Genomic DNA, 18,682 nt, shown 5'->3' with positions numbered 1-18,682 from the left:
TATAGATCATGAACTGTTGATGTTTGCGCTGTGTGTGTATAGATCATGAACTGTTGATGTTTGCGCTGTGTGTGTATAGATCATGAACTGTTGATGTTTGCGCTGTGTGTGTATAGATCATGAACTGTTGATGTTTGTGCTGTGTGTGTATAGGTTGTGAACTGTTGATGTTTGTGCTGTGTGTGTATAGGTCGTGAACTGTTGATGTTTGTGTTGTGTGTGTATAGATCATGAACTGTTGATGTTTGTGCTGTGTGTGTATAGATTGTGAATTGTTGATGTTTGTGCTGTGTGTATATAGATCATGAACTGTTGATGTTTGTGCTGTGTGTGGAGATCATGAAATGTTGATGTTTGTATTGTGTGTGCAGACCATGAACTTATGATGTTTGTGCTGTGTATATAGAGCATGAAGTGTTGATGTTTGTGATGTGTATATAGAGCATGAAATGTTGATGTTTGTGATGTGTATATAGAGCATGAAGTGTTGATGTTTGTGCTGTGTATATAGAGCATGGAGTGTTGATGTTTGTGCTGTGTATATAGAGCATGAAGTGTTGATGTTTGTGCTGTGTATATAGAGCATGGAGTGTTGATGTTTGTGCTGTGTATATAGAGCATGCAGTGTTGATGTTTGTGATGTGTATATAGAGCATGAAGTGTTGATGTTTGTGATGTGTATATAGAGCATGAAGTGTTGATGTTTGTGCTGTGTATATAGAGCATGCAGTGTTGATGTTTGTGATGTGTATATAGAGCATGAAGTGTTGATGTTTGTGCTGTGCATATAGAGCATGAAGTGTTGATGTTTGTGATGTGTATATAGAGCATGAAGTGTTGATGTTTGTGCTGTGCATATAGAGCATGAAGTGTTGATGTTTGTGATGTGTATATAGAGCATGGAGTGTTGATGTTTGTGCTGTGTATATAGAGCATGCAGTGTTGATGTTTGTGCTGTGTATATAGAGCATGAAGTGTTGATGTTTGTGATGTGTATATAGAGCATGAAATGTTGATGTTTGTGCTGCGTGCAGATCGTGAAGTGTTGATGTTTGTGCTGCGTGCAGACCATGAAGTGTTGATGTTTGTGCTGTGTGCAGATCATGATGTTTGTGCTGTGTGCAGATCATGAAGTGTTGATGTTTGTGCTGTGTGCAGATCATGAAGTGTTGATGTTTGTGCTGTGTGCAGACCATGAAGTGTTGATGTTTATGCTGTGTGCAGATCATGAAGTGTTGATGTTTGTGCTGTGTGCAGATCATGAAGTGTTGATGTTTGTGCTGTGTGCAGATCATGAAGTGTTGATGTTTGTGCTGTGTGTGCAGATCATGAAGTGTTGATGTTTGTGGTGTGTGTGCAGATCATGAAGTGTTGATGTTTGTGCTGTGTGCAGATCATGAAGTGTTGATGTTTGTGCTGTGTGTGCAGATCATGAAGTGTTGATGTTTGTGCTGTGTGCAGATCATGAAGTGTTGATGTTTGTGCTGTGTGCAGATCATGAACTGTGCGGCAGAGAACGAGATGCTGGAGGAGACGTACTACCAGCTACAGCTGGAGCAGTGGGGACGGTTCTACTCGTGCTGCTGTCAGTACAGAGAGGTGGGCTGGTCCTCTGTGTGTCTGTCTCTTTCCCCTGTGTCCTCCTCTCTGTCTCTTGTTGTGCTTCCTGGTTAGAAAGTGTATTGGTTTGTGGGAGTGGAGTGTCCCTTTTATCATTTGTATTTGTCTTTCTGGCTGTGACATTGTGTGTTCTTTCTCTCTTCTTTCTTATTGATTTTATTTATTTACTTAGCAGTAGTAGTAGTAATGGTAGTAGTGATAGTAGTGATAGTTGTAGTGGTAGTAATAGCTTCATTTTTTGTTGTTGTTGTTGGGATTTTTTTTTGTTCATTTGTTTTTTGTTGCTTGTTTGTTTGTTTGTTGATTCTTTTTGCCCCAAGGGCCGGAAAAAGCATGTCCTTGCTTATTCTACTTCCCTCATTAAAGAAAGTTCATACAAATGCAACTCTGAAGTAGCAAAAGCAAGCAGTGTTTAGGAAATGCTGTGCTTCAACCATTCAGTCCTAGGGTCTTTTCCCCCTCAGCAGGCTTACCTGCCGTGGTGTGGAGAAGTGCAGAAAATAGAACAGAATCAACTCTCTTTTTCCTTGACATGTGTGGACACACCTGAAAATAGCGTCGAGTTCATTCGCGAATTGAAATGAATAGCATCAATGGCACCAGTGACCTGAGTATGGGGTAATGTACCCCTAGAAGTCGCCGGAGAAGGTGCAGGAGGTGGTGGAGGTCTGGAGTCGACCGGAGGGAGCGAAGAAGTGGAGGAGGCGGCGGGTTGGCGTTGTTGAGAGGGCCAGAAATAGAGGGCCCAGAGTGTCGGCGAATCGATTGTGATCGCGCCTTAATTTTAGCCCGATCTCCCAGTCGAACCATATAATTATGTGACCTGGTTCGAGACAAAATTTGACAAAAAACAAGAACGCCAGAGAATCAACAGACAGACAGAAAATACAAAAAAACTTAGCCGTATGGAGAGCACAGGAACAGGAGTCATAATGGCTGCCGGAAAAAGAGAGCACTAGCCAGCGAGACAAAGGGGAGGTTACCTACTTCCGAGAGGTTATCGGCCGTAGTACTTTCATTTTCTCCGCATAGGCGGATGATAGTTTGCACAGGACAGGAATGTCAGACCCCTGCCAGAGTCTGCACTAGTTGGGTCACGGTAAGTATGTTATCTAAACGTAATTTTAGATAGAAAATTTCCTTTGAAGTTAGTTCCCTTGGCTTGCTGTTTATGCTATGTAGGAATGTGGAAACCTTTGTAACAAAATAAATTTGGAAACCCTACCAGTGCTAGGGCTTGGGCACAAAGGGTTAAGTAGCAAAAATCAAGCAATGTTATTTTGTTTATCATCGGTAAATCAATTGACTACCATGATCCAACTGAAATTGCGCGAAAGAGGAGGTATGAGGTGCTGTAGTGTGGCTTGTGATGGGCCTCAGCCAATCAGAGTTCAGTTTACATTTTTCCTTACCACCATTCCAGAGAATCAGATTGTTCCCTCCAGCTCTCAGCATTCCAGTGATCATTTCCCTCTAGCACTTCCTTTTTTTTTTCTTTTTTTTTTTCCTCAAGGCCTGACTAAGCACGTTGGGTTACGCTGCTGGTCAGGCATCTGCTTGGCAGATGTGGTATAGCGTATATGGATTTGTCCGAACGCAGTGACGCCTCCTTGAGCTGCGGAAACTGAAACTGAAAACTTCCTTTTGTTGGAAAGAAAAGGTCTGCAAAAAAGTAAGGCCAGTGATAAATTGACATTGATAGTAAAGAAACTAGATTATGAGCAGTGCTACCGCTTAAGAAAAGCTTACAGCAAAGTCATCTGTGTGTTTGACCATCATTTGTGAGTCCAAACCGCATTTTGTGCACTTTGTGTCAGCTGAGCTTAAAAGCGTCGCTTTGCATAACATTTTACAGAATACAGATGATGGTGATGATGATTTTTTTTTTTTTTTTTTTTTTTTTTTAACTACTTACTTCTTGTTCTCCTTTTCTTATGCATAACATTTTACAGAATATAGATGACGATTTTTTCATTATTATTATTTTTTATTTTTTTATTTTTTTATAACTGCTTGCTTCTTGTTCTCCTTTTCTTATGCATAACATTTTACAGAATACAGATGATGATGATGATTTTTTTCTTTTTTTTAACTACTTACTTCTTGTTCTCCTTTTCTTCTTGTTCTCCTTTTCTTTTTGTTGTTGTTGTTGTTCTTCTTCTCTTCTTCATATTATTTATGTAATGTGACCATGACAGGTGGGTGCCAAGCTTCAGGGTGTGTTCACCGACAGCTCCACAGGCCTGGTATGTCTGATCCGCAAGGCCACGCTCACCTACCTGCGCCCATGTGATCGCCTGGAGCGCCTTTACCTGTGCGAGCAGGAGAGGGTCACTCCCACAGACCTGGACGACCTGGGCTTTCAAGTGGACGGTGAGGGTGGAAGGTTGAATGGTTTGCTGTTGTGTGTTGCTGTGTAGAGTGGTGGTGTGTGTGTTGTTTATGAAAAGTTGTCTTGAATGTGTGTTACTGTATAAAGTCGTGTTAAACATGTGTTGTTATGTAAAGTTGTGTTAAACATGTGTTGTTATGAAAAGTTGTGTCGAATGTGATTTGTAAAGTCATGTTAAATGAGTGTTTTTGGGCAAAGTTATGTTAAGTCATGTTACACGTTTTGTTATCTGTAAATTTGCGTTAAACATGTGCTGTTATGTAAAGTATCCGTATCAGTCAATCAGTGAAGTTGTGTTTAACATATGTTGTTTTGTAAAGTATCCATATCAATCAATCAGTGAAGTTGTGTTTAACATATGTTGTTTTGTAAAGTATCCATATCAATCAATCAGTGAAGTTCCACATGTGTTGTTATGTGTTGTCATGTAAAGTGATGTTACACATGTATTGTTATTCATTGTTATGTAAAGTGGCGTTACATGTGTACTGTGTATTGTTGTTGTCATTTTCTTTTAATGGGTAAACATTTTACAAATTAGTGTACTTGGAAAGCAGTAGAAAACATACCCAACATCACCCCATACAGTGTTGGCTTTGGTTCCAGTTCGCATGACATCATGTGTCCGTCATGTCAGCAGGTGTGTCCCAGTACGCGCTGTGCGAGGACATGCGGAAGCTGTGCGACGTGGTGCAGCTGGTGGGGTCAGAGGTGACAGAGGACGTGGCCGCACAGTTCCTGCAGGAGCTGGTGATGATGGAACCGCCCAGAGAGCTGGCCGACAGGCTGGTGGACACGGTCTTCTTTGAGGATGTGTGAGTCAGCATTCTTTGATAGGAATACTGGGTTGTTTTTTTTATCTACTTGCTGAGTATACTATTCAGGATGATGTGGGTAGTCTTCAGTTTAAAGTTTTAACACTTTAAGTGGCAGCTTTGACTCACAGCCCACAGACCAGGAGGAATCTGGTAAACGGTTTTTCTGTGCGGCTTTCCAAGGACTGGCACTCCAAGCACTCTGCTCAGAGTTCAGGGAGGATTGTGGAGGTGGGGGAGGGGTGAAGGTAAGAGTTCAGGGAGGATTGTGGAGGTGGGGGGGAGGGGTGGAGGTAAGGAGGATTGTGGAGGTGGGGGGAGGGGTGGAGGTAAGAGTTCAGGGAGTATTGTGGAGGTGGGGGGAGGGGTGGAGGTAAGAGTTCAGGGAGGATTGTGGAGGTGGAGGTAAGAGTTCAGGGAGGATTGTGGAGGTGGGGGAGGGGTGGAGGTAAGAGTTCAGGGAGGATTGTGGAGGTGGGGGAGGGGTGAAGGTAAGAGTTCAGGGAGGATTGTGGAGGTGGGGGGGAGGGGTGGAGGTAAGAGTTCAGGGAGGATTATGGAGGTGGGGGAGGGGTGGAGGTAAGAGTTCAGGGAGGATTGTGGAGGTGGGGGGGAGGGGGGGAGGTAAGAGTTCAGGGAGGATTATGGAGGTGGGGGAGGGGTGGAGGTAAGAGTTCAGGGAGGATTGTGGAGGTGGGGGGGAGGGGTGGAGGTAAGAGTTCAGGGAGGATTATGGAGGTGGGGGAGGGGTGAAGGTAAGAGTTCAGGGAGGATTGTGGAGGTGGGGGAGGGGTGAAGGTAAGAGTTCAGGGAGGATTGTGGAGGTGGGGGAGGGGTGGAGGTAAGAGTTCAGGGAGGATTGTGGAGGTGGAGGTAAGAGTTCAGGGAGGATTGTGGAGGTGGGGGAGGGGTAGAGGTAAGAGTTCAGGGAGGATTGTGGAGGTGGGGGAGGGGTGGAGGTAAGAGTTCAGGGAGGATTGTGGAGGTGGGGGAGGGGTGGAGGTAAGAGTTCAGGGAGGATTGTGGAGGTGGGGGAGGGGTGGAGGTAAGAGTTCAGGGAGGATTGTGGAGGTGGGGGGGGAGGGGTGGAGGTAAGAGTTCAGGGAGGATTGTGGAGGTGGGGGAGGGGTAGAGGTAAGAGTTCAGGGAGGATTGTGGAGGTGGGGGAGGGGTGGAGGTAAGAGTTCAGGGAGGATTGTGGAGGTGGAAGTAAGAGTTCAGGGAGGATTGTGGAGGTGGGGGAGGGGTGGAGGTAAGAGTTCAGGGAGGATTGTGGGGGAGGGGTGGAGGTAAGAGTTCAGGAAGGATTGTGGAGGTGGGGTGGAGGTAAGAGTTCAGGGAGGATTGTGGAGGTGGGGGAGGGGTGGAGGTAAGAGTTCAGGGAGGATTGTGGAGGTGGGATGGAGGTAAGAGTTCAGGGAGGATTGTGGAGGTGGGGGGGAGGTAAGGAGGATTGTGGAGGTGGGGGAGGGGTGGAGGTAAGAGTTCAGGGAGGATTGTGGAGGTGGGGGGAGGGGTGGAGGTAAGAGTTCAGGGAGGATTGTGGAGGTGGGGGAGGGGTGGAGGTAAGAGTTCAGGGAGGATTGTGGAGGTGGGGGAGGGGTGGAGGTAAGAGTTCAGGGAGGATTGTGGAGGTGGGGGAGGGGTGGAGGTAAGAGTTCAGGGAGGATTGTGGAGGTGGGAAAGGGAAAGACACTTGACACTCTGACAGACATAAGGAACAGATGCATGTTCATGCCTTATCTCTACATGCCATCTCATTCTCTGTAATCAGATTGCAATAAAAATTTACTCTGTTTCCACATTCCCAGATTAAAACACTCCACAGTCAGCCTCTGCTCTGTCTCTCTGGACCTTGCACGTGAAATGGGTTCTCTTTGGCTTGTCAGTTCTCTACACTGAGCTCTTTCATGTCTGGCCTTAAAACTTATGTCTTCCCAGAATATCCTCCCCACCCCACTCCCTGCCGTCCCTGCCTCTTCCTTGTCTACAGTTTCTCCAGCTTACTGTTTATATGTATTAAATTTTTGTTTTTCCTGTCTGAGTCAGAGTTATGCATGTGTGTGATTGACTGATATGTCAACTCTTTGATTTGTCTCTGCACAAGATTCTGCACTAAAGAAGTACATACTATGATGATGATTATGATGATTATATCATCTGACCAGGGACATGCCATCAGAGGTGGGGCACCAGATCAAGGTGCAGCTGATGATGATGATTATGATGATTATATCATCTGACCAGGGACATGCCATCAGAAGTGGGGGCACAGATGGATGTGCAGCTAATGATGATGATGATGATGATGTCATGTGACCAGGGACATGCCATCGGAGGTGGGGGCCCAGATCGAGGTGCGGCTGATGATGATGATGATGATGATGATGTCATGTGACCAGGGACATGCCATCAGAGGTGGGGGCCCAGATCGAGGTGCGACTGATGATGATGATGATGATGATGTCATGTGACCAGGGACATGCCATCAGAGGTGGGGGCCCAGATCGAGGTGCGACTGATGATGATGATGATGATGATGATGGTGATGATGTTGTCATGTGACCAGGGACATGCCATCAGAGGTGAGGGCCCAGATCGAGGTGCGACTGATGATGATGATGATGATGGTGATGATGTTGTCATGTGACCAGGGACATGCCATCGGAGGTGGGGGCCCAGATCGAGGTGCGACTGCAGACGGTGCACCAGCTGACGTCATGCCTGGACCTGCTTCAGGTGATGATGGACCTGCAGGACACACAGCAGCTACACCAGTCCTTGATGGACGATTCAGGTCAGCACTGCACACAGTCCACTTGGACATTTGATTTAATCAAGTTTACAGTCAACTTGGTTCTTGGTTCTCACTCCTTTGTATGTTTTTTGTGGTTGAATTCTTCAGACGATCGCTTCAGCTGCTCAGGCACACGTGTGGCAATCATTCTGATGGAATCAGAAATTTTAGAAAAGCTGTGAAATGAATTGCCAGAACAAAAATATCAGTGAATGTACTCACGCGAGAACTTCACTGAAAAGACTTGACCTTAACTCTCTCCATACGAACGGCGAAAGAGGCAACGTTAACAGCGTTTCACCCCAATTACCACCATCAAAATATTACAAGCGGAAGGCTCTTACACTGAAGAGGTGAATGTTGACAAAGAATACCACAATTCTGACGACGGAAGCTAAAGGTTGGGTCATTCAGACACCCACTGGACATCCGAGGGGTCTGTGTAGAGGAGAAGAGAGGACTGGCCGTACTGAGTGAGTTAACAGTTACAAAGAGGATGAGTGTGGAGCACTGCCTGAGGCAAAATGAAGTATCAACAGCTGTGTGACCAGTTAAGATCTTCACAAAAAAATATTCCCAGACATGGACTGTCAGTCTATGTAACTGCTTTTCTATGACAGCAAGCAAATGTGAAGTGGTGTTACTGAAAATTTTGGTTTGTTATGAACCTCTAGTGGCTGTTGTACTCCTAGATTCTGGAGAAGGCTTGTTTGGGAGTGGCATAGCAACCACAGGTTCTGGAGAAGGCATGTGGGTGTGGCATAGCAACTGCAGGTTCTGGAGAAGGCTTGTTTGGGAGTGGCATAGCAACCACAGGTTCTGGAGAAGGCTTGTGTGGGAGTGGCATAGCAACCACAGGTTCTGGAGAAGGCTTGTGTGAGAGTGGCATAGCAACCACAGGTTCTGGAGAAGGCATGTGGGTGTGGCATAGCAACTGCAGGTTCTGGAGAAGGCTTGTGTGAGAGTGGCATAGCAACTGCAGGTTCTGGAGAAGGCTTGTGTGAGAGTGGCATAGCAACCACAGGTTCTGGAGAAGGCTTGTGTGGGAGTGGCATAGCAACCACAGGTTCTGGAGAAGGCTTGTGTGAGAGTGGCATAGCAACCACAGGTTCTGGAGAAGGCTTGTGTGAGAGTGGCATAGCAACCACAGGTTCTGGAGAAGGCTTGTGTGGGAGTGGCATAGCAACCACAGGTTCTGGAGAAGGCTTGTGTGGGAGTGGCATAGCAACCACAGGTTTACACTTCTTTTCCTTTCTGATGCCTTGTCTTCAACCCATGCTGTTGTTTCATCTGCATTATGATAATGCTTATTTTATTTATATATCACTTTTTGATGTCAGTTGCGCTGTACATTAAGGACATGGTGCTGTGTCCTTGGTAAAGGAACTTGACTCTGATTTTCCTCACTTCACCCAGGTGTGAAGGGTTACCTGACTTCAGTTGTGGAAGGTTAACTCACTGTGGACGAAGGGCGTCACTCCACCCAGGTGTGAAGAGTTACCTGACTTCAGTTGTGGAAGGTTAACTCTCTGTGGATGAAGGGCCTCACTCCACCCAGGTGTGAAAGGGTACCTGACTTCAGTTGTGGAAGGTTAACTCTCTGTGGACGAAGGGCCTCACTCCACCCAGGTGTGAAGGGTTACCTGACCAGTTGTGGAAGGTTAACTCACTGTGGACGAAGGACGTCACTCCACCCAGGTGTGAAGGGTTACCTGACTTCAGTTGTGGAAGGTTAACTCACTGTGGACGAAGGGCCTCACTCCACCCAGGTGTGAAGGGTTACCTGACCAGTTGTGGAAGGTTAACTCACTGTGGACGAAGGGCCTCACTCCACCCAGGTGTGAAGGGTTACCTGACCAGTTGTGGAAGGTTAACTCACTGTGGACGAAGGGCCTCACTCCACCCAGGTGTGAAGGGTTACCTGACTTCAGTTGTGGAAGGTTAACTCACTGTGGACAAAGGACGTCACTCCACCCAGGTGTGAAGGGTTACCTGACTTCAGTTGTGGAAGGTTAACTCACTGTGGAAGAAGGACGTCACTCCACCCAGGTGTGAAAGGGTACCTGACTTCAGTTGTGGAAGGTTAACTCACTGTGGACGAAGGGCCTCACTCCACCCAGGTGTGAAGGGTTACCTGACCAGTTGTGGAAGGTTAACTCTCTGTGGACGAAGGGCCTCACTCCACCCAGGTGTGAAGGGTTACCTGACCAGTTGTGGAAGGTTAACTCACTGTGGACGAAGGGCCTCACTCCACCCAGGTGTGAAGGGTTACCTGACTTCAGTTGTGGAAGGTTAACTCATTGTGGATGAAGGGCGTCACTCCACCCAGGTGTGAAGGGTTACCTGACCAGTTGTGGAAGGTTAACTCATTGTGGACGAAGGACGTCACTCCACCCAGGTGTGAAGGGTTACCTGACCAGTTGTGGAAGGTTAACTCACTGTGGATGAAGGGCCTCACTCCACCCAGGTGTGAAGGGTTACCTGACTTCAGTTGTGGAAGGTTAACTCACTGTGGACGAAGGACGTCACTCCACCCAGGTGTGAAGGGTTACCTGACTTCAGTTGTGGAAGGTTAACTCACTGTGGAAGAAGGACGTCACTCCACCCAGGTGTGAAAGGGTTACCTGACTTCAGTTGTGGAAGGTTAACTCATTGTGGATGAAGGGCGTCACTCCACCCAGGTGTGAAGGGTACCTGACCAGTTGTGGAAGGTTAACTCACTGTGAACGAAGGGCCTCACTTCACCCAGGTGTGAAGGGTTACCTGACCAGTTGTGGAAGGTTAACTCATTGTGGACGAAGGGCGTCACTCCACCCAGGTGTGAAGGGTTACCTGACCAGTTGTGGAAGGTTAACTCATTGTGGACGAAGGGCGTCACTCCACCCAGGTGTGAAGGGTTACCTGACCAGTTGTGGAAGGTTAACTCATTGTGGACGAAGAGCCCCCGATCCAGGCCCTGCTGTTTTCAACAGCTTCAGACGAAGAAGCCTGATTGGGGCTTTAGATATTTGTGAGTTTTTGGAGTGGTACCTGATTAACATAACGATGTTATAAGCTAAGAATATCTTAACTGACCTTTCCACTCTCCACTGCGACCAATAAATGCAGAGTTTGTTGCTGTGCTTGGGAGCAGGAAAGTTTATTTTCGCGGTGACTGGTTCACATGGACAGTGTGTGTCAACAATGGCATTTGACCCAGATTCCTTGCAGTCACAAGACCGACAACAGGATTAGACAAAAGGGCCCTATCATGGCTATATAACGTTCTGAATTTAATCTGTTTCAAATTCTATGTGCTTTCCTGGATTTGTTTACAAGTCATCAGTGTGTGCAAATTTTGAAAAGAAAATACAGACACTTTCATCATCTCACTGTATGACAGCATAAGGGAGGAAATTTTATATTTTGTCACAAGTAACTCATGTTACTGATCGGTTTGGAAGTTTTCTGTTCATAAATTTTTACATTTGGTTTTTGGTGATTTTATTTGTTAGCAATACAAATGGGTTTTTCTGTGGGGAAAGTCAGGGGAGCTAACGGGCAGTACTGAGTTAAAATGATGGAAAGAGAGGATTGGACCCCATCTTCCTATGCTGAGCTCTACACACAGTGGATGTGAGTTCACTGCCCCAACAGCAGTAAAAGGCTATGGCAGCCTTTAACCTTTTACCTGTTGACCTGACAGTTGGGGACGCCACACGTCAGCTGAGGTGCAGCCACCTGTTCACCAGTCCGGAGGCCAGCGCCATCCTGAGCCGCTGCTTTGAGCAGGTGTGCATGACCCGCATCTCGCTGCTCAGGGATCTCATCATCGTGCAAGTCCTCGCTCTGCGTCTGAGACACAGGGTCAGTGTCTCCTTTCTTCAACCCAGTTGTTGGATGGTTTTGTTGATTCATTTGAAGAACAACACCACACACACACACACACACACACACACACACACACACACACACACACAACACACAACACAACACAACACAACACAACACAACACAACACACACACACATATATGTGTATACATATATATATGTGTGTGCGTGTATATATATATAGATAGATAGATAGGTAGATAGATAGATATATGTGTGTGTGTGTGTGGTATATATATATGTGTGTGTGTGTGTGTGCGTGCGTGCATGTTTGCTTTCTTTTTAAATGTCCTTTGTTGTGTTTTCTGTATTTGTTGCACAGTTTCTGTAGAGCTAACAATGAAAGAACAGTCTCTATTTTGGCAAGCTTTCAGAATGTTGTTATCTCTGTTTCAGAGAGTTGTAATGTCTCTGAGCATTGTCATACAGGTATCTCTGTTTCAGAAAGTTGTAATATCTCTGAGCGTTGTCATACAGGTATCTCTGTTTCAGAGAGTTGTAATATCTCTGAGCATTGTCATACATGTATCTCTGTGTCAGAGAGTTGTAATATCTCTGAGCATTGTCATACATGTATCTCTGTGTCAGAGTTGTGATATCTCTGAGCATTGTCATACCTGTATCTCTGTTTCAGAGAGTTGTAAGTTTTCAAAATGTTATTTTCTCTGTTTCAGAGATGAGAGTATGCTTTTAGTATATTGACATAATAAACTCTAGTTCGAAGAGATATAAACTTTCAGAATGTTGTCCTAGTCATCTCTGTTTCAGAGAAATTAAATGTTCAGACTGTTGTGGTGGTGATCTTTCAGAGAGGGGTCAGAGTTCAGTGTTGAGGTGACCTTTCAGATAGGGGTCACACTGTTGGTGACCTTTCAGAGAGGGTTCAGAGTTCAGACTGTTGGTGACCTTTCAGAGAGGGGTCAGAGTTCAGACTGTTGGTGACCTTTCTTTGAGGGGTCGGAGTTCAGACTTGTGGTGACCTTTCAGAGAGGGGTCAGTCCAGAGGTGCGTCAAACCATTGAAGAGGAGTTGCTGCCCACGTTCAGTCAGCTGTTGAGGAGTTACATGCTCCTGCACTGGTCATCCCAGGCTCTGACCACCATCAGTCCTACCTCCTCTCTGTGAGTCACGTGTGTGTGTGTGTGTGTGTGTGTGCATGTGTCTGGGTGTGGGTGTGGGTGTTTGAATGTGCGTGTGGGTGTTTTTGTATAAGGTGTGTATGTTTGAATGTGTTTGTGTGTTTGAATGTGCGTGTGGGTGTTTTTGTGTAGGGTGTGTATGTTTGGATGTGTGGGGTGTGTGTTTGGGTGTTTAGGTGTGTGGCGTTTGTGTGTTTTGTTGAGTTTGTGTGTGGTGTGTGTGTGATTACAGTGATATTTTGAAATGGAATAATGCACTAATGTGTATTTGTGTGAGTGTGCATGCGTATGTGCCTGACAGTCAGAGATAAGATGACAGAAATAATCCTATGTCCTGTTTGAAATGGAATTATGAACTGTGTGTGTGTGTTGACAGAGACAGCAACGTGAGACGTCTGGCCAGCCTGGAGCTGAACGACTGTGGTGGCTTCACTGCTGTTCGGCAGAGTGAGTGATCACCTTTTGTTTTCAGTCAGTTTGTCAGCCACATGAGTTAGGACTCACTTTTACTGAATGGAGTCTTACAGGGTATTACAATGAGCAGGATTTGTGTTTAGGATTTAAAACAAAATTTTTAGGCTGAATATTCTTGTTATCATTCAGAGTGACAGGCTCAATGGCTGAATGATTAGAGTGGTGTGCTTTGAATCTGAGTGTTGAGGGTTCAAGACTGGTATTGGCTCTTGGATTAAAGGGTGTGGTTTTTTGGGGGTTTTGTTGTTGTTTTTTCTTTTCCGATCTCCCAGATCAAAACACTTGTTGATATGTCGGTGTCTGAATTACCTTCTTTTATGTACATTTGTGCATGTGCATGCAGGCTTCTATGTATGTGACCTGTGCATGTTTCTGTGAATATGTTCATGTGAGAATGCTAGTGCAGTTTTGAGTACAATGCTTGTGGGTGTGTGAGAAACAGATGGAGAGAGAGAGAGAGAGTAAAGTGTTAATGATGTATATGTTGCAGCCTCATCCCCAGTGACTGTACTGGAGTCCTTCATTCAGGCAATAGGCGGCACCCAGGCACGGCAACAGATCGCCATGGTAACTGAGCAGGACTCCCAGGCAACGTGGTCACATGATCTGATGGCGTTCGTGCACTCCCTGGCGGCTCTCATGTATCCTGTTGATGGCACTGTGTTGTGGTGTGAATGTTGATGTCTGGTGTGTGTGTGACACCAACCCTGATGTCAGCATGCCTTCTCTTAACTCACTCAGTGCAGCCAGTCCTCTCTTCTCCTCTACACAGACCCCTCGGATGTCCAGTGGATGTCTCAATGACCCAACCTTTAGCTTCCGTCGTCAGAATTGTGATATTCTTTGTCAACATTCACGTCTTCAATATAAGAGCCTTCCGCTTGCAATATTTTGATGATGGTAATTGGGATGAAACGCTGTTAACGTCGTCTCTTTCGTCGTTCGTATGGAAAGAGTTAAGGTGTTTTCTAATCCATGGTTTACTGATGATAATAATTATGATCATTGTAATAATTAGTATTTGTATAGTACTGAATCTTGTGCAGAGACAAAGCAAAGCACTTTCAAACCAGTCATTGCATGCATAACTCAAAACTTGATAAACTGAAGACAAAGAAGGGGCATGGGAAGGAGGCTGTCTTGGAAAGAGGTGGGTTTTAAGGCCAGGCTTGTCAGGCAAAACCTGGCAGGCAAATCCTTTCTCGAGTTTCTTGTGAAATACATGCATACATTGTGTTCATTTGTGTGGGAGAGATGATGATTGCCAGTGTGTGTATTTGTCCTGAAAAGTATGGCCTTTAACAAGAATCACCAGTATGTGTGGATTGTCCTTAAAGGAGTAGCATTTGATCTGCAAAAAGACCTCGTGTGGCCTTCACATGGACAAAAAAACTAAAAATGACCAATTATTGATAATTAAAACTAAATAATCGGCAAACATTGTTAGAACAAGGAAGTGAACGCTGATTGAAATGGTATTGACAGAAGTGAGCTGCAGTTCTTTCTATGGGTTCAATATGTCAACAAATCTGCGAAGGCTTGTAGCTTGGAAAGAATTAAAATAGTTTTGACTTGTACCATGTTTGAGTCCCCTCCAAAGGGCCAGTCTTTCTGCCAAATAAACTACATACTCAGCAACATGTGTGGGAGGCATAAGAAGCTGGTAGATATGTAGTGTCTGAAGATTGCTTAATCTTGACTTGCTGGTGACTGTGGTGTGGTGGCTAAGTGGTAATGTATCCACCCAGAAAGTGAGAGAATCTGAGTGCACAGGATTGAACCCCACACTCAGCAGTATTTTCTCCACTAAACCTTGAGTTGTGGTCTGGACACTAGCCTTTCGAATGAGACAATAAACTGAGATCCATTGTGTAGCATGCATGTAGCGCACATAAAATAACCCACAGTAACAAAAGGGTTGTCCTGGCAGAATTCTATAGAAAAACACATGTTGATAGGAAAACAAGTAAAGTTGCTGGTGGAAGAACAGAGAAAAAAAAGTATGGCATTGAACTGTAGTGGATGCATTTTCCCAATGGAAAGCAGCTGGAATTTCACACAGAGAAATCTGTCATGAGAAAGAGTAATGCAATACAAAAAATACAATACAGTACAATACAGTGCAATACAATGATATGATATACAATAATATACAATGATGTACAGTACAAAAGCTAGTGTTTACACATGACCTCCTTAACACTGTGCTCCAGCTGGCCGTTGAGCGATGAGACGTTGTTCCCAGAATTTCTGGCGGGGTCATGTCAGTACAGCGCCCTTCAGGAGTATGTGCGTCTGCTGCAACCCTGGTGCATGTGGAACTCTTCATCCGCCGTGTTCTTCCTGGGCCTCTCACACCTCTACTTCAAGTCAGTTCCCCCTACCCCACCCCTTTTTCTTTTTTTTTTTACTGTTATTATCTTTGTTGTTGTTGCTGCTGCCCCATCACCTGCTGTCGTGGAAGGTGGCAGAATGGTGAAGATGCTTTTCTGCCAATACAGCGTCTGTGAGGATCTGAGTTTGAATCTTGGTCTCCCCCTTTCTCTTAAGTTTGACTGGAAAATCAAACTGGGCATCTAGTCTTTTAGATGACGTGATAAACCGAGGTCCCATGTGCAGCACACACTTGGCGCACTGAAAAAAGAACACATGACGACATGTTGCCCTCTGGCAAAATTCTGCAGAGGCAACCCATTCTGATAATTAAACAAATGTATATGTATATGCATGCATCCTTTTTAATCAGTCAAATCATTTATATAATGCAGTCCATCGGCCTTCCGCACAATGTACTGAACAAAATAAATACAGCTTTGCTTAAATATTTATGGCAGAAAAAGTACAGCAATAAGAGAGGTTTTGAAAATGTAAAACGAAAAGTGCTGGAGACCGATTACAAGGATGGTGGCCTCAAAAGGGTGAACTTGATTCAGTTACAAGGGAGGAAAGGCCTTTAAGACTTACTTGTGATACACTTTAAAAAAAAAAAAAAAAAAAAATCTAATCGTTAAAATGTGTTATGTTTTTGTTGTTATAAAGCTTCGGGTTAAAAAAGAAGAAAAGAAAGAAAAAAAAGCCCTGAAGGTAGATTTGAACACCGCTTGTTCGGGTGAGAAGAAGCTGTCTTACTCAATACACTGTCGTGGCTCCTTAACTGATTGATTTTTGCTCATGACCTTCAGCGCTCAGCCAATAGATTTATAAAGTCAGCTCGTAATATTGATTTCAGTGTTTTCCGAAAAAGACCACTTGGGCGAATGAACACAGTGAAAGCCCTGTACACTGAGAGTAAAACACACAAGTTGTTTTTTTTTATGAATTGAGTATAATTTCAAAATGTAATGTTTAAGATGAGAAAGATCAGTTTCAAGCAAATTAACCCCCCAAGCATTAATTACAGATTAATTTCCCTTTTTTACTAGCTGCACCAAAGACATGCACCAGAAATATAACTTCCATACTTAGCAAAAAAGTTCCTGTTTGAACAAAAAATGATAAAAATGACTGCTCTTGATGCTGTGTCAGAATATCAGATCAAAGTGCCAAGTTTAGAGAATAAAAAAAAAAAAAGATAAATGTAACAGTAAATTCATTTTGCATATAATTTGGTTTCTTTTTTTAAATTTTTTTGTGCCCATCCCAGAGGTGCAATATTGTCTTAAACAAGATGACTGGAAAGAACTGAATTTTTCCTATTTTTATGCCAAATTTGGTGTCAACTGACAAAGTATTTGCAGAGAAAATGGCAATGTTAAAGTTTACCACGGACACACACACACACAGACAACCAAACAGTGTTAAAACATAGACTCACTTTGATTACACAATTGAGTCAAAAAGGGATCATGTACACTTTAGTTTTTGTTTCTTGCAAATGTGAATATAACCTCACATTAAATTGAACAGACTCAGCTTATCATTTTCACAAGGAAACCAGCTTTAATGATTGATACATTAAAAGGAATCTGTCAGCCAAAAACTGAATGGTGGTGTTCTTTTCCAGTGAACCTCACAAAGCGCAGCAGTGTTTCATCAGTGCCAGTGATGGCGTCGCCACGGAAACCTTCCTGACCCAGAAGCTGCTGCAGGGTCATGGAGGGAGCCACCGACAGATGACCTTGGACTATTACCTCAAGGTCATTGTGCAGTTTGAGGAGTACGGGATGCCAGACATGGTTATTGCCCTTGCCAACCACGCCCTCCGTCTGGCTGATCCTGAAGACCCCAATGTGGTGAGCTGGTGTTTACTTTGTCATTTCACGGACATCTGTTTTCTCACGGTAGAAATACTTTGTATGCGATTGCTGCATACTGGAAAACTAGAATTATACCTCTTATCAGTATTAGTATTATTATTGAAAGAATTCTTTGAAGATGACAAAATACATCAGAATGTGTTGACAGAGTTAAGCTTGTAACTTATCCCCTTGAACAGAATCATAGATTTATGTACTCTGATCTTGATGTTGCCATGGGTGATCGGAACATTTTGGGTGTGGGGAGGGGTAGGTGGGGGTGATGATCTGATTGAAGTGGTGATGTTTTAAGCTAGACTGAAGAATTGTGGATGTCAGATATATTTTGACCTCACTTAATACTGTCAGTTAGCTCCCTTGACTTTCACCACATACCACCCATTTGTATGGGTAAGAAAAAAAAATTGCCAAAAAACAAATGAAGTGAAAACTTCCAGACTGATCAGTAACATAACTGTTTAGTTGGACACAAAATATGAAGCTACCTCCCTTCTTTTGCTATCATACAGAGGGATGATGAAAGTATCCATATTTTTTTGTTCAAAATTTACACACACTGATGACTTTTAAACGAATCCAGGAAAGCACAGAAGAGTTTGAAACAGATTAAATTCAGAACGTTATATAGCCACGATAGGGCCCCTCCGTCTAATTCTGTTGTCTGCCTTGTGACTGAGAGGAAACTGGGTCAGACACCATTGTTGACCCACACTGTTCACATGAACCAGTCACTGTGAAAATAAATCTCCTGCTCATGAGCACAGTAACACACACTGCATTTATTGGTCGCAGTGGAGAGTGGAAAGGTCAGTTAAGATATTCTTAGCTTATGACATCATTATTTAAACTAGGTGCCATTCCAAAAATTCAAAACTATCTAAGGGTCTTTTGTCTGAAACGGTTGTGAACAGTAGGGAGTGAGTTAAAGCAGTGACCCACTTTCTGCGTGCAGGCGACGCTGCAGTCCAAGGTGTTCAAGTACCAGCTGGAGCTGGGTCACCACCAGGAGGCCTACACGGCCATGATGAACAACCCGGACCCCGCGCGGCGCCGCGACTGCCTGCGACAGTTTGTGGTGGTGCTGTGTGAGACAGGGGAGCTGCAGGACCTGGTGCAGGTCCCTTACCACGATCTGGAAGAGGAGGTGGGTGGGGGTGGGGGGGCGAGGGTGGGGAACAAGTGTGTGCTGCACCAGGCTGGGGAACTATCTGCAGGTCTGCTGTTTTCAGTGGAAGAGCAGTTGATTTCAGAGGGGCTATTTTGGGTGGTTTTTTTTGTTTTTGTTTTTGTTTGGGTTTTTTTCAGAGGGAAAAAAAT

At 44.6% G+C, this 18,682-nt stretch overlaps 1 protein-coding gene across 1 annotated transcript in view; it reads left to right on the top strand.

Moving 5' to 3' along the window:
• Positions 1 to 18,682, top strand: part of LOC143287019 (nuclear pore complex protein Nup160-like) — a 60,291-nt gene that overhangs the window by 17,369 nt on the left and 24,240 nt on the right. Inside the window, exons 13-23 of the mRNA XM_076595028.1 lie at positions 1,495 to 1,599; positions 3,819 to 3,993; positions 4,653 to 4,827; positions 7,482 to 7,624; positions 11,310 to 11,470; positions 12,484 to 12,617; positions 13,012 to 13,082; positions 13,600 to 13,750; positions 15,323 to 15,478; positions 17,113 to 17,341; positions 18,318 to 18,509. Coding sequence (XP_076451143.1) covers positions 1,495 to 1,599; positions 3,819 to 3,993; positions 4,653 to 4,827; positions 7,482 to 7,624; positions 11,310 to 11,470; positions 12,484 to 12,617; positions 13,012 to 13,082; positions 13,600 to 13,750; positions 15,323 to 15,478; positions 17,113 to 17,341; positions 18,318 to 18,509 — 1,692 coding nt within the window. The remainder of the gene's footprint in view (positions 1 to 1,494; positions 1,600 to 3,818; positions 3,994 to 4,652; positions 4,828 to 7,481; positions 7,625 to 11,309; positions 11,471 to 12,483; positions 12,618 to 13,011; positions 13,083 to 13,599; positions 13,751 to 15,322; positions 15,479 to 17,112; positions 17,342 to 18,317; positions 18,510 to 18,682) is intronic.

This window comes from Babylonia areolata, chromosome 10, assembly GCF_041734735.1.
Source record: "Babylonia areolata isolate BAREFJ2019XMU chromosome 10, ASM4173473v1, whole genome shotgun sequence".
Taxonomy (NCBI): Eukaryota; Metazoa; Mollusca; class Gastropoda; order Neogastropoda; family Buccinidae; genus Babylonia; species Babylonia areolata.
This window is presented reverse-complemented; position numbering and strand designations above follow the sequence as displayed.